Source organism: Chlorocebus sabaeus, chromosome 24 (genome assembly GCF_047675955.1).
Source record: "Chlorocebus sabaeus isolate Y175 chromosome 24, mChlSab1.0.hap1, whole genome shotgun sequence".
NCBI classification, from domain to species: Eukaryota; Metazoa; Chordata; class Mammalia; order Primates; family Cercopithecidae; genus Chlorocebus; species Chlorocebus sabaeus.
Genome location: NC_132927.1, coordinates 45,829,960 through 45,845,561, shown reverse-complemented (window position 1 = coordinate 45,845,561; position 15,602 = coordinate 45,829,960). Strand labels below are relative to the sequence as shown.

At 40.7% G+C, this 15,602-nt stretch overlaps 1 protein-coding gene across 4 annotated transcripts in view; it reads right to left on the bottom strand.

Moving 5' to 3' along the window:
* The window catches only part of SLC39A9 (solute carrier family 39 member 9), a 65,658-nt gene that overhangs the window by 26,400 nt on the left and 23,656 nt on the right, over positions 1 to 15,602 (bottom strand). For all 4 annotated transcript variants that reach the window (XR_012090990.1, XM_007987113.3, XM_073011111.1 and 1 more), the window contains exon 2: positions 11,264 to 11,372. Coding sequence is in view for 2 of the 4 variants with exons in the window: in XM_073011111.1 (XP_072867212.1) it covers positions 11,264 to 11,372 (109 nt within the window). In the remaining 2 variants the exon portion in view is untranslated. The remainder of the gene's footprint in view (positions 1 to 11,263; positions 11,373 to 15,602) is intronic.

The following is a 15,602-nucleotide window of genomic DNA, read 5'->3' as shown; positions in this document are numbered from 1 at the left end:
TCTGCCTTTTCTGCTCTTACTTTCCTTTGATAGAAGCCCAAGTTACACAGAACTATGTGGTGGCAACACATGCAGTGTTGCATGCAGCCACACATGCAACACATGCAGCCAAAACTCTAGAGAAACCTTGTCTTTCTTGACAGAGGACCAGGAAAAGGGGGTCTGTTTGCAAGAGAATGTGAAAGGAACACTGGAGAGGAAAGAGCTGAGGGAGGTGTTAATCCTATGTATAAATGGCACAAGTCCCAGGCTCACCCCTGAACTCAGTGTACACAGGATATAGCCAAAGCAGCATTGTAAAGGCTTTGAAAACTCAGCTAAAATGAGAACCATCATCAAAAACCAAAAACAACAAAAAAACAGAACTTTCAGAGTGAATCTAAATAGGTTAACTTTCTGCTAAAACAAAAGAAACAAACATTCTTCAGAGATTTTGACAGGACTCAGATTCTCAAGTTATAATATTCAAAATGTCCAGCATACAACCAAATTATATGACATACAAAGAAACAGAAAGTTCTGACCAATTACCAAGGGAAAAGACAACCCAACCCACAGATCACTCAGATACTGGAACATTCAAAGACTTATTTAAAGCAGCTACTCTAACTATGTTCTCTAAGCTAAAGATAACATACTTTTTGAAAAATATTTTTTAAAAAATAGAGATAGGGTCTTGCTATGTTGCCCAGGCTGGTCTGGAAATCCTAGGCTCAAGTGATCCTCCCACCTGGGCTTCCCAAAGTGCTGGGATTATAGGCATGACCCGCTGTGCCTGGCCTAAAGGTAAAAAATCCTCAAATAAATGAATGTCCTCAGCAGAGAAACAGAAACTATAAAAAAAAACCAACTGGAAATTTTAGAACTGAAAAATATAATATCTAAAGTAGTAAATTCTTCAGATATTTACTAAATATGGATGGGATCAACAATAGACTGGAAATGGCCAGACACAGTGGCTCACGCCTATAATCCCAGAATTTTCAGAGGCCAAGGCAAGTGGATCACCTGAGGTCAGGAGTACCAGACCAGCCTGGGCAACATGGTGAAATCCCGTCTCTACTGAAAATGCAAAAATTAGCCAGGCGTGGTGGCACACCCCTGTAATCTCAGCCACTTGGGAGGCTGAGGCAGGAGAATTGCTTAAACTGGGGAGGCAGAGGTTGCAGCAAACCCAGATCACGCCACTGTATTCCAGACTGGGCAAAAGAGCAAGACCTTATCTCAAAAAATAAATAAATAAATAAAATAAAAGAAAGAAAATAGTAGACTGCAAAGGACAGAGGAATGGATCAGAGAATCTGGCTACAATGGCAGAGGTAAGAAGTACAAATTAAGATCACATGGCTCACAAAGCCTAAAATATGTACTACTTGATGCTTTACAGAAAAAGTTTGCTAATCCCTGGTCTAAACACGCCAATTAGAAGACAGAGGTTGTCAAACTAGAGTTTTTTAAAAAGATACAACTATATGCCATCTGTAAGAAGTCCACTTCAAATGAATGGCACAGGCTATAACTAAAAGGATAGACGGGAAAGACACAACCATGGAAACACTGATCAAGAGAAAACTGAATGGTTATATTAAAATTAGATGAAGTAGACTTGAGAACAAGAAATATTATCAGGAATAAAGTGGGATATTACACAATGATTAAAAAGGTCAATTCACCATGGCATAGCACTCCTAAACATGTAGGTACCTAACCAAAGAGCTTCAACATACATAAAGCAAAAGCTAATAGAAATGAAGAGAAACAGATAAATCCACGATCATATTTGAAGACTTCAATACTCCTGTCTTAGTAACAGATAGAAGCAGAAAATCAGTAAAGATATAGAAGACCAATATTATCAAACAACTTGATCTGAAATTTACAGAACAAGAGAATGTACATTCTTTTCAAGTGTACATGGAACATTCTACAAGATAAACCATATTCTGGACCATTAAAAAAGCATTTACAAATTTGTAAGTTTTCAAATCATACTAAGTATATTCTCTTACCATAATAAAGTTAAACTCGAAATCAGTAACAGAATCAGGGGCAAAACAAAGCAACCAACCAAATTTTAAAAAAACACCACACAAAAATTTGGAAATTAAATCACACAATTCTAAGTACCACATGGGTAAAAGAGAAAGTCGCATGAGAAATTAGAAAATATTTCAAACTAAATAAAGATAAAAATATAGCACACTAAAATTTTGAGATGCAAATAAAGCAGTGCTTAGAAAGAAATTTATAGCATTAAATTCTTTTTTCAGAGAGGGTCTTATTCTTTCACCCAGCCTAGAATGCAGTGGCATAATCATGGCTCACTGCAGCCTCAACCTCCTGCTGTGTCTGTCACTGCAGCCACCTAATTTTTTTGTAGTCATTGCGCCCACCTCATTTTAAAATTTTTTTTGTAAATAGAGGGCCTTGATATGTAGCTCAGGTTAATCTCAAACTCCTGGTCTGAAGTTATCCTCCTGCCTTAGCTTCCCAAATTACTGGAATTACAGGTGTGAGCCACGATGCCTAGCCTAAATTCTTAGAAAATAACAGGCCAGGTGCGGTGGCTCACGCCTGTAATCCCAGTACTCTGGGAGGCCGAGGCAGGTGGATCACCTGAGTTCAGAAGTTCAAGACCAATCTGACCAATATCGTGAAACCCTGTCTCCACTAAAAATACAAAAATTAGCCAGACGCGGTGGTGGGTGCCTGTAATCCCAGCTACTTGCAAGGCTGAGACAAGAGAATTGCTTGAACATGGAAGATGGAGTTTGCAGTGAGCCAAGATCATGCCACTGCACTCCAGTCTGGACAACACAGCAAGATTCTGTCCCCCCCAAAAAAAAAAGGAAAAAAGAAAAGAATTACATGCCTGTAATCTCAGCACTTTGGGAGGCCGAGGTGGGAGGATTACTTGAGGTCAGGAGCTTGAGACCAGCCTGGCCAACATGAGAGAAAAAGGGAATCCATAAATAAACCTATATCTAACCTCATATTTAATGGTGAAAGACTGAATGAAAGTAAGGCAAGAATGCTCATTTTCATTCCTAATCAATCTCATAATGGATAGTCTAGTCAATGCAATAAGGAAGGTTACAAACAAACAAACAAACAAAAAGGCAGCTAGGAAAGGAAAAGGTTAAGCTGTCCCTATTCACAGATGACATGATTATTTATGTAGCAAATCCCAAGGAATCTACAAAAAAGCGCCTATACAAAATGAAATTTCTTATACTAGAACTTCCTATATACTAGAATACTAAACATTGAAAACATTATAAAAGTAATATTTACAATTACTAAAAACCTGAAATATTTAGGCATAAATCAATAAACTATCTGCCGATCTGTATGCTAAAATTACAACACTGATGAAATAAATCAAAGAAGATCTAAATAAACGAAGAGATATACGGGGCTCATGGATTGGAAAATACAATATTCTTAAGATGTCTATTCTCCCCCAAATTTATAGATTCAACTCAATTTCAGTTAGAATCCCAGCATGATTTATTCTATAGATATTTGACAAGCTGATTTTAAAATGTTTATCGAAAGGCAAAGAAGTTTATGGAAAGCCAAAACAATTTTGAAAAATAAGAACAAAGTGGGCTGGGTGGGGTGGCTCATGCCTATAACCCCAGCCAAGGTAGGAGGGTCGCTTGAGGCCAGGAGTTCAAGACCAGCCTGGGCAACAGAGTGAGGCTGTCTCTATGAAAAGTTTAAATAATTAGCCAGACATGGTGGCATGCACCCGTAGTCCTAGCTGCTGGAGAGGCTGAAGTGGGAGGATTGTTTGAGCACAGGAGTTCAAAGTTACAGTGAACTATGATCATGCCACTGCACACTCTAGCCTGGGTGACAGAGTGAGACCCTGTCTCAAAAAAAAAAAAAAAAGAAAAAAGAAAAAAAAGAGAAAACGAAGAACAAAGAAGGACTCCACTACTTGATTTCAAGATTCGCTATAAAGCTACATCAAGACAACGTAGTGCCGGTAAAAGGTAAACATACAGACCAATAAAACAGAATAGAGAATCCAGAAATAGACCAACATGAATATAGTTAATTGATTTTTGACAAAAGTGCAAAGACAATTCAATAGAGAAGGGATGTTTTTTTCAACAAATGGTGTTAGAACTACTGAACATCCACCCATATGCCAAAAAATGAACTTTCACCTGCATTCAAAATTATATCAAAATAAATCATACAATTAAATGTAAAACTGAAAATCATAAAATCATAAAAGTTTTAGAAGAAAACAAAAGAGATAGTATCTTTGTGAATTTGGGCTCAGCAAGGGGTTTTAGATATGACACTAAAAGTAAAATCTCAAAAGAAGTAACTGATAAACTGAACTTCATCAGAATTAAAAACTGCTCTCTAAAAGTTACTGTTAAGAGAATGAAAAGATAAGCCACGAACTAGGAGAAAATATTTGTAGAACACATATCTGATAAAGGACTTTTATCTAGAATATATAAAGGATTCTCAAAACTCAATAATAAGAAAACTCAATTTTTAAAATGAACAAAATGTTTGATATCACCACAGAAGCTGTAACAATGGCAATTAAGCATATGAAAAGATGTTCAGCATCATCACAGGGAAATGCAAATTAAAACCACACTGAGATATCACTACGCTGCTATTAGAATGGCTAAAATAAAAAACTAAAACAAAACAGACAACACTAAGTGTTGACAAGGAAGGGGAGAACTGGAACTCTCACTTATTATTGAGAATGCAAAATATTACAGTCATTTAAGAAAGAGTTTGTCAGTTTCTTTATGAAATTAAACACATATTTGTCATGTGACCCAGCAATCCTACTTGTAAGTATTCTTTCGTCTTGCTCTGTTGCCAAGGCTGGAGTGCAGTGGCACAATCTCAGCTCACTGCAACCTCTGCCTCCCAGCCTCATGCAATCCTCCCACCTCAGTCTCCCAAGTAGCTGGGACTACAGGTGTGCAGCACCACGCATCGCTAATTTTTTGTAAGGACAGGGTTTCACTATATTGCCCAGGCTGGCACTTGTAAGTATGCAAGAAGAATAAAAACTCATGTTAATACAAAAACCTGTACATTAATAGTTACTTTATTCATAGTCACGCAAACCAGGAAACACCCATATATATGTCTTCCAACTGGTGAAAGAATAGACAAATATGGTTCATGCAAACAACGAAATATTACTCAGAAAAAAAAAGTACAAACTATTGATACACAGAACAATATACGGGGACTTCAAAAAGCTTGTAGAAAAATGGAATTAAAAGATTAAAAAATGTAAAACTATAAACTTTACTACTGAACATAAGCTCTATCAAGTGTGAGACACTTTTATAAGTGAGGATGATACCAGCTATTTAGTTCACCGCTAAATAACTGAGGGTCCTGGAAATTTAACCATGTCAATGCAGTCTTTTCTACATTATTAACTAAAGAAAAATAGGTACCCTTTATAGATTTTAAGATTAGGAAACAAAAAGAAGTCGGAAGGAGCCAACTTAGGACTATAAAGAGGGTGCCCAAAACTTTCCTGTTGAAAATCTCACAAAATTGCCCTTGTCTGATGAGAGCAATGAGCAGGAACATTGTCGTGGTGGAGGACTCTCTGATCAAGCATTCCTGGGCATTCTTCTGCTAACGCTTTGGCTAACTTTTTAAAAACACTCTTCTTTTTTTTTTTTTTTTTTTTTGGAGTCTCGCTCTGTCGCCCAGGCTGGAGTGCAGTGGCCGGATCTCAGCCCACTGCAAGCTCCGCCTCCCGGGTTTACGCCATTCTCCTGCCTCAGCCTCCCGAGTAGCTGGGACTACAGGCGCCCGCCACCTCGCCCGGCTAGTTTTTTGTATTTTTTTTTTTTAGTAGAGACGGGGTTTCACCGTGTTAGCCAGGATGGTCTCGATCTCCTGACCTCGTGATCCGCCCGTCTCGGCCTCCCAAAGTGCTGGGATTACAGGCTTGAGCCACCGCGCCCGGCCAAAACACTCTTATAATACGCAGATGTTATGGTTCATTGGCACTCTAGAAAATCAACAAGTAAAATGCCTTGCACGTCCCCAAATACTGTTGCCAGTGACCTTTGCTCTTAACTGATCCACTTTTGCTTTGACTGACCACTTCCACTTCTCAGTAGCCATTGCTTTGAATGTGGTTTGCCTTCAGGATCGTACTGGTAAAGCCATGTTTCATCTTCTGCTACAATTCTTCGAAAAAAATGCTCCAGGATCTTGATCCCACTTGGGTCCCATTTCCATTCAAAGCTCTGCTCTTGTCTGCAGCTGATCTGGCCACAACCGTTTTGGCATCTACTGAGTGGGAAGTTTGTTCAATGTAAAATTTTCAGGCAGAATTGTGTAAGCTGAACCAATTTACAGGGCTATGGGGCTGGCTAATTTTTGTGCTGTTAATTGTTGGTCTTCTTTAGTTAAGGCATGAACAAAATTAATTTTTTCTTTGAAAATAGGTGTAGGCCGGGCGCGGTGGCTCAAACCTGTAATCCCAGCACTTTGGGAGGCCGAGGCGGGCGGATCACGAGGTCAGGAGCTCAAGACCATCCTGGCTAACACGGTGAAACCCTGTCTCTACTAAAAAATACAAAAAACTAGCCGGGCGAGGTGGTGGGCGCCTGTAGTCCCAGCTACTTGGGAAGCTGAGGCAGAAGAATGGTGTAAACCCAGGAGGCGGAGCTTGCAGTGAGCCGAGATCCAGCCACTGCACTCCAGCCTGGGCGATAGAGCGAGACTCCATCTCAAAAAAAAAAAAAAAAAAAAAATAGGTGTGGATGGTCTGCTGCTGCAGGCTTCATCTTCAACATCATCTTGTCCCTTCTTAAAACAAGTTAGCCATTTGTAAACTGCTGAATTCTTTGGGGCACTGTCCCCATAAACTTTTTTTTTTTTGAGACAGAATCTTGCTCTGTCGCCAGGATGGAGTGCAGTGACGTGATCTTGGCTCACTGCAACCTCCACTTCCCGGGTTCAAGCGATTCTCCTGCCTCAGCCTCCCAAGTAGCTGGGATTACAGACATGCGCCAGCACGCCCAGCTAATTTTTGTCTTTTTAGTAGAGATGGGGTTTCACCACATTGGCCAGGATGGTCTCGATCTCTTGACCTCGTGATCCGCCTGCCTTGACTCCCAAAGTGCTGGGATTATGGGCGTGAGCCACCGCACTCGGTCCCCATAAACTTTTTGTAAACCATCAGTGATTTTACCATTCTCACACCCAACCTTCCCCATAAATTTGATGTTTGTTGTTTCAATCTGAGCAGAATCCATGTTGCTCTGATATGGGCTCTTTTCAAACTGCTGCCTTAACCTTCTTAGTGTAAGTAGATCCTGTTCAGACATGTTATAAAAAGTTAGCGCAAGCTTATTTTAGTGCAAAAAAGTTTTTTGAAATCCATGCATAGTTTTCCCATAATATACATTTTCCCTTCATATACTGACCCTCAAATGCATTATGCTAAGAAGCCAGACCCAAAGGTTACATGATTCCATTTATGACATTCTGAAAAAGGCAAAACTATATAGACAGAGATCAGTGGTTGCCAGGGGTTGGGAGTGGAGAAAAGATTTTATTACAAATGGACAGCACAAGCATATTTTTGGGGTGACAAAACTATTCTGTATCTTGATTGCAGTGGTGATAACATCTCTCTCTATGCATCTGTCAAAACTTGTAGATGTGTACACCAAAAGAGTGAATGTAAAATATATAAATGAAAATATTTTTAAAAAAATTTAAATGACTTAGGGCTGGAAACTAATCTATGATGAAAGGTTAAAGAGAATGTTTATTTTCAGAAAAGACCTACAAAGCACTTTGTAATCTGTTTTCAAATGACACCATAAAATTATTCTGGCTGGGTACAGTGGCTCACACCTGTAATCCCAGCACTTTGGAAGGCTGAGGTGGGCGGATCACTCAAGCCCAGCGGTTCGAGACCAGCCTGGGCAATATGGTGAAATCCCGTCTCTATTAAAAAATCTGAAAACTAGCTGGGTGTGGTGTCATGCACCTGCAGTCCCAGCTACTTGGGAGGCTAAGGTAGGAGGGTCACCTGAGCCTGGGGAAGTCAGGGCTGCAGTGATCACACCACTGCACTCCAGCATGAGAGACAGAGTGAGTCCCTGTCTGAAAAAAAAAAATTATTTGGGGTCAAAAATCAGGAAAACTGAAAATAAGGGAATGCAACCTGTGGTGTTATTTTATGTGTGTGTGTACCTATGCGTATATATGTAAACACATGTATACAAAGTATATATAAGTATATACACTACACACACATATACATATACATAAACACACACATACATATACATACACACACACACACGTATGTGTATATATGGGTTTTTGTCCACAGTTCCTGGTTCATAACTTACATAGCCCTTGCTGCAGTCTTTTGTTATACTGTTGGGTGTGTTAGGCCTCAAGAGCAGGCTTCCGACCTTCTCCTGCCCTCTTTTCACCTGCCCCAAGGCAGGACTTGGGGTCTTAAGCTCCCATGAGAGGGTACAATCCTAAACCCTGAGGGGAGGAATGCTAACATCTTGAAGCTTCCATAAAAACCCAAGAGGACAGGGTTTAGGGAACTTCTGGCTAGCTGAACACATATCAGGGCTGACAGAAAGGTGAAGAACTCATCCATGTGCCAGGAGGGTAGTGCACCCCAACTCCACAGGGTCAGAAGCTCTAGCACCCAGGACCCTTCCATACCTTAGTCTTTGTATTTCTTCATCTGGCTGTTTGGCTGTTTATCTGTATCTTTTAAAATATCATTCTTAGTAAACTGGTAAATGTGTTTCTCTGAGTTCTGTGACCCACTCTCACAAATTAACCCAAAGACGCGGTTGTGGGAACCCTAACTTTAAGCCAGTTGGTCAGTTCCAGAGGCCCAGGCTTGCGATTGGTGATGGGTGAAGAAGGGAGCGGTCTTGGGGACTGAGTCCTCTATCTGTGGGATCTGACACTGCCTCCAGGTAGACAGCATCAGAATTAAATTAAATTAAATTGGAGGACACCTGGCTGGTGTCCACTGCCTGGTAGTGGGGAGATATCTCACGCATCTGGTCACAGAAGTTCTTCTTCTGTGTTTATGATTGTTGTCATGTGAGAGCAGAGGGAAAATATGGTTAGAGAGAGTTTTTCTCTACACACAACCTAACGCATGGTAGATAATTTTAGTCTTAAACTACACCTGGGCTGGGTGTGGTGGTTCACAACTGTAGTCCCAGCACTTTGGGAGGCCAATGTGGGAGGACCGCTAGAGTCCTGGAATTGGTGACCAGCCTAGGCAACAGAGGGAGACTCTATTGCTCCAAAAAAAATTAAACATTAGTCAGGCATAGCAGTGTGTGTCTATAGACCCAGCTACAGAGGCAGGAGGATAGATTAAACCCAAGAGATTTGAGCTGTGATCGCAAAACTGGACTATAGCCTAGGCGACAAAGTGAGACCCTGTCTCAAAACAAACAAATAAGAAAAAAACAAAAAAACCCCAACTATATCTGAAACATAGTTTGTAAATTATATCTCAAATTGATATTAAAAATAACACAAAGAAACTATACTTGAAGCACTTCTTTCCTCTACTCCAGTGTTTCTAAAACTTGTTTCATAAGAATCACAGACAACTTGTTAAAAATAGATATTACCTTTGTGAGGCCGAGGAGGGCGGATCACCAGGTCAGGAGATTGAGACCATCCTGGCCACCATGGTGAAACCCCGTCTCTACTAAAAATTCCAAATAATTAGCTGGGTGTGGTGGCGGACGCCTGTAGTCCCAGCTACTCAGGAGGCTGAGGCAGGAGAATGGCGTGAACCCGGGAGGCGGAGCTTGCAATGAGCCGAGATTGCACCAATGCACTCCAGCCTGGTTGACAGAGCGAGACTCCGTCTCAAAAAAAAAAAAAAAAAAAAAGATATTCCCAGGATCCTTCCTGGAGATTAAGGAATCTAGGCTGGAAGTCAGGAAATTATACTTTTAAAACGTACCTCTTCCTCAAGGAATTTTCATTATCAGACAACTTTAGAAAACAAAGTTCCATTCATAAAAGGACAAATACTAGGATAGTGATTTCTATAGTGGAATCATATCCCAGAAAAATTCAAGATGACCCATTAGAATATGAAAGAAAATATTGTTCTTCTATGTATATTTACTTTAAATCTCAGGCCTCAAAAATGTTCCTATTTTAGGAGCATATTTTATAATGTACACATTAAATCAGTGCAATAGTGCATGTAAATCATTCCCCACTCCCCCTGTAGGATGTGTGACCATAAAAAAGTAGAGACCACTGCTGTAAGGTAAAGACCACTGATATATTATTGTTCCCCAATACAGCTGACCACTCCTCAGCCCCGTCCTATCTTGCAACACTTCTGCAATCCTCATTTATATCTGCCAAAACTCTTTGTCTATCAAACCCCGGCCTAAAAGCATCATCATTCTGGATGAAGGACACAGTTCTTTTCCTCTACCAAGATGTGAAAAAGTATTTATTATATTGTATCTAGTAAGAAATTTGGAAGTGCCTACCTCTTTATACTATTCTTAACATCCGGTAGACTTGGTGCTTGAGGATTCAGTTCACGGATTTAACAGCTGTGGTGTCAATCCTTCACAGGAAACTGTGAAGTTTCATGACATGTAGTAATCAGATTTTGCTACGTCACAAATGTGAATCAAGTATGCTTTTCAGCTGTGTGAAGGACCAAATTACTCTGCTGGTGAGTGAACCAAGCTGACCACCAAGCATTTACTCTCACACAGCTCTACTGTTCCCTCTGCTTATTGCTATTAAGGTCAGGAAAGGCCTCTTTAACTTTTCAGTTATCCGTTACTGCATGGGTCCTCACCAATTATCTATAAAGTTTACTGTAAAGGGTCCTTAAATTTAAATATTTATATCTATATATTTTTAAATTAGCCAAAATGCAGCCACTATCATGTGGGATTTTGGAAGCGTTTGAGTAAGCATTAAAAAAGAACTGTCATAACTTAAAATGACTCATATTCATGCACCATGGCAAATAAACATTAAGTGGTATTCATGATTTGGGGCATTCAGTTCACAAACTCCTAAGGATGTGTTCAATATCAAAGATATCAAGATATCTCTCAACAATTCTTCTCAAGGTAGAACTCTATGGTAAACATGAACTGTGCTCAGAAAACAGCACTAAGCTTCATCCTGCTAACCCTCCAAGTCAATAACACATCTCAAATAAGGTTCTTCTCTTTCTCACCCTCAAGAATATCTTCATAAAGGGCATGTACTCCTTCAGGCACAATGACCGCCAGAGCAGTTCCACAGAGAAGGCCAGCACCCAGAACAGTCACCAGCTTCAGTCGTTCCTGGGGAGAAAACAAATCATTGCGAACTTTGATTAATGAATGGGGAAAAGTTTCTGAAGTATCTGTAATCAAGACTGTGAGCTGCTCATTTGTGAGACCAACATCTACAATAGACGGTGAAGCTAAAAAATGATCAATTTCATGAGTAATGCCAACTAAAACAAAGAGATGAATTTTTTTTTTTTTTTTGGAGACAGTGTCTTGCTCTGTTGCCTAGGCTTGAGCACAGTGGCGTGGTCTCAGCTCACTGTAGCCTTTGTCTCCCAGGTTCCAGCAATTATCCTGCCTCAGCCTCCCGAGCAGCTGGGATTACAGGCGTGCACCACCACATCCAGCTAATTTTTGTATTTTCAGTAGAGACGGGGTTTCACCATGTTGGCCAGGCTGGTCTCCAACTCCTGACCTCAGGTGATCCGCCTGCTTTGGTCTCCCAGAGTGCTGGGATTACAAGCGTGAGCTATTGTGCCCGATTGAGATGAAATTTTTTAAATGACCAGGTTAACAATGATTTGGGAAAATGTCTACTATCCATGATAGGGAGAATGAATACACTTTAATACTGGAAGGAATGTGAATTGCTACAACTTTTGGAGACCACAATTTGGCATTTAGATTTAAAGCCTCAAAAATGTGAACTCTTTGATCCAGAAATTTTACTTCTAGAAATTCACCCTAAGAAAGAATTGTGTAAAGATGACCACTGTGCTTATTACTAATGCAAACCTGAAAATAAACGTCCAATAAAGGAGACTGGCTAAATAAACTATAAATTTCATCAAGAGTACCACACCACTCAGCCATTAAAAATTAAGAAATAAATACGTTAATAGATATAGGAAGTCATGATATGCTGCTACGAGGAAAAAGCTGATGGCAATCAGTATGTATTGATAATCTCATATTTATAAAAATACATATGTAAGTAGAACAAATTACATTAAACATTAACAATTTTTTACTTAAAATTTATAATTTGCAATATATAAATACATAACTTATAAAACATAATTTATCTACGATAAACATGTATTACTCATATGATGAAAAACTTTTTCACGTACTTTATCTATTTGTTTAAGAGCTTAGTTAGCAAGCAAGTGGTCTGTTCCAAGATGGCCAAATAGGAACAGCTCTGGTCTGCAGCTTGCAGCATAATCGACACAGAAGACAGGAGATTTCTGTATTTCCAACTGAGATACCAGGTTCACCTCATTGGGACTGGCTGGACAGTGGGTGCAGCCCATGGAGGGTGAGCCGAAGCAGGGTGGGGCATCACCTCACCTGGGAAGCACAAGGGGTCAGGAGATTTCCCTTTCCTAGCCAAGGGAAGCCGGGACAGACTGTACCTGGAAAATCAGGAGACTGCCACCAAAATACTGTGCTTTTCCAACGGTCTTAACAAACAGCACACCAGGAGATTATATCCCGCTCCTGGCTTAGCGAGTCCCATGCCCACGGAGCCTTGTTCACTGCTAGCACAGCAGCCCCACATCGAACTTTGAGGAGGCAACCTGGCTGGGGGAGGGGTGTCTGCCATTGCTGAGGCTGGAGTAGGTAAACAAAGAGGCCAGGAAGTTCGAACTGGGTGGAGCCCACCGCAGCTCAGCGAGGCCTACCTGCTTCTGTAGACTCCACCTCTGGGGGCAGGGCATAGCTGAACAAAAGGCAGCAGAAACTTCGGCAGACTTAAGTGTTCCTGTCTGACAGCTCTGAAGACAGCAGTGGTTCTCCCAGCATGGTATTTGAGCTCTGAGAATGGACAGACCGCCTCCTCAGACTCCCTCCACAAGTGGTTCCCTGACCCCCGTGTAGCCTAACTGGGAGATACCTCCCAGTAGGGGCCAACTGACATCTCATACAGCCAGGTGCTCCTCTGAGACGAAGCTTCCAAAGGAAGGATCAGGCAGCAATATTTGCTTTTCTGCAATATTTGCTGTTCTGCAATATTTGCTGTTCTGCAGCCTCTAATGGTGATACCCAGGCAAACAGGGTCTGGAGTGGATCTCCAGCAAACTCCAACAAACCTGCAGCTGACGGACCTGACTGTTAGAAGGAAAACTGTTAACAAACAGAAAGGAATTGCATCAACATCAACAAAAAAGACATCCACACCAAAACCCCATCTGTAGGTGACCGTCATCAAAGACCAAAGGTAGATAAAAACCACAAAGATGGGGAGAAACCAGAGCAGAAAAGCTGAAAATTCTAAAAACCAGAGCGCCCCTTCTCCTCCAAAGGATTGCAGCTCCTCGCCAGCAACGGAATAAAGCTAGATGGAGAATGACTTTGACAAGTTGACAGAAGTAGGCTTCGGAAGGCCGGTAATAACAAACTTCTCCGAGCCAAAGGAGGATGTTCGAACCTGTCGCAAGGAAGCCAAAAACCTTGAAAAAAGATTAGACGAATGGCTAACGAGAATAAACAACGTAGAGAAGACCTTAAATGACCTGACGGAGCTGAAAACCATGGCACGAGAACTACACGACACATGCACAAGCTTCAGTAGCTGATTTGATCAGTGGAAGAAAGTGTATCAGTGATTGAAGAGCAAATTAATGAAATGAAGCGAGAAGACAAGTTTAGAGAAAAAAGGAGTAAAAAGAAATGAACAAAGCCTCCAAGAAATATGGGACTATGTGAAAAGACCAAATGTACATTTGATTGGTGTACCTGAAAGTGATGGGGAGAATGGAACCAAGTTGGAAAACACTCTTCAGGATATTATCCAGGAGAACTTCCCCAACCTAGCAAGGCAGGACAACATTCAAATTCAGGAAATACAGAGAGCACCACAAAGGCACTCCTCGAGAAGAGCAACCTCAAGACACATAATTGTCAGATTCACCAAGGTTGAAATGAAGGAAAAAATGTTAAGGGCAGCCAGAGAGAAAGGTCAGGTTACCCACAAAGGGAAGCCCATCAGACTAACAGCAGATCTCTCAGCAGAAACTCTACAAGCCAGAAGAGAGTGGGGGACAATATTCAACATTCTCAAAGAAAAGAAATTTCAACCCAGAATTTAATATCCAGCCAAACTAAGCTTCATAAGTGAAGGAGAAATAAAATCCTTTACAGACAAGCAAACGCAGAGAGATTTTGTCACCACCAGGCCTGCCCTACAAGAGCTCCTGAAGGACGCACTAAACATGGAAAGGAACAACTGGTACCAGTCACTGCAAAAACATGCCAAATTGCAAAGACCATCAATGCTAGGAAGAAACTGCATCAACTAACGGGCAAAACAACCAGCTAACATCATAATGACAGGATCAAATCCACACATAAAAATATTAATCTTAAGTGTAAATGGGCTAAATGCCCCAATTAAAAGACACAGACTGGCAAATTGGATAAAGAGTCAAGACCCATCAGTGTGCTGTATTCAGGAGCCCCATCTCACGTGCAGAGACACACATGGGCTCAACATGAAGGGATGGAGGAAGATCTACCAAGCAAATGGAAAGCAAAAAAAAAAAAAAAAGGCAGGGGTTGCAATCCTAGTCTCTGATAAAACAGACTTTAAACCAACAAAGATCAAAAGAGCCAAAGAAGCCCATTACATAATAGTAAAGGGATCAATTCAACAAGAAGAGCTAACTACCCTAAATATATATGTACCCAATGCAGGAGCACCCAGATTCATAAAGCAAGTCCTTAGAGACCTACAAAGAGACTGAGACTTCCACACAATAATAATGGGAGATTTTAACACTCCACTGTCAATATTAGATCAACGAGACAGAAGGTTAACAAAGATATCCAGGACTAGAACTCAACTCTGCACCAAGCAGACCTAATAGACATCTACAGAACTCTCCACCCCAAATCAACAGAAAATACATTATTCTCAGCACCACATCGCACTTATTCCAAAATTGACCACATAGTTCGAAGTAAAGCACTCCTCAGCAAATGTAAAAGAACAGAAATCACAACAAACTGTCTCTCAGACCACAGTGCAATCAAACTAGAACTCTAAGAAACTCACTCAAAATCGCTCAACTACATGGAAACTGAACAACCTGCTCCTGAATGACTACTGGGTAAATAACGAAATGAAGGCAGAAATAAAGATGTTCTTTGACAACAATGAGAACAAAGACACAATGTACCAGAATCTCTTGGACACATTTAAAGCAGTGTGTAGAGGGAAATTTATAGCACTAAATGCCCACAAGAGAAAGCAAGAATGATCTAAAATCGACACCTAACATTGCAAAAGAACTACAG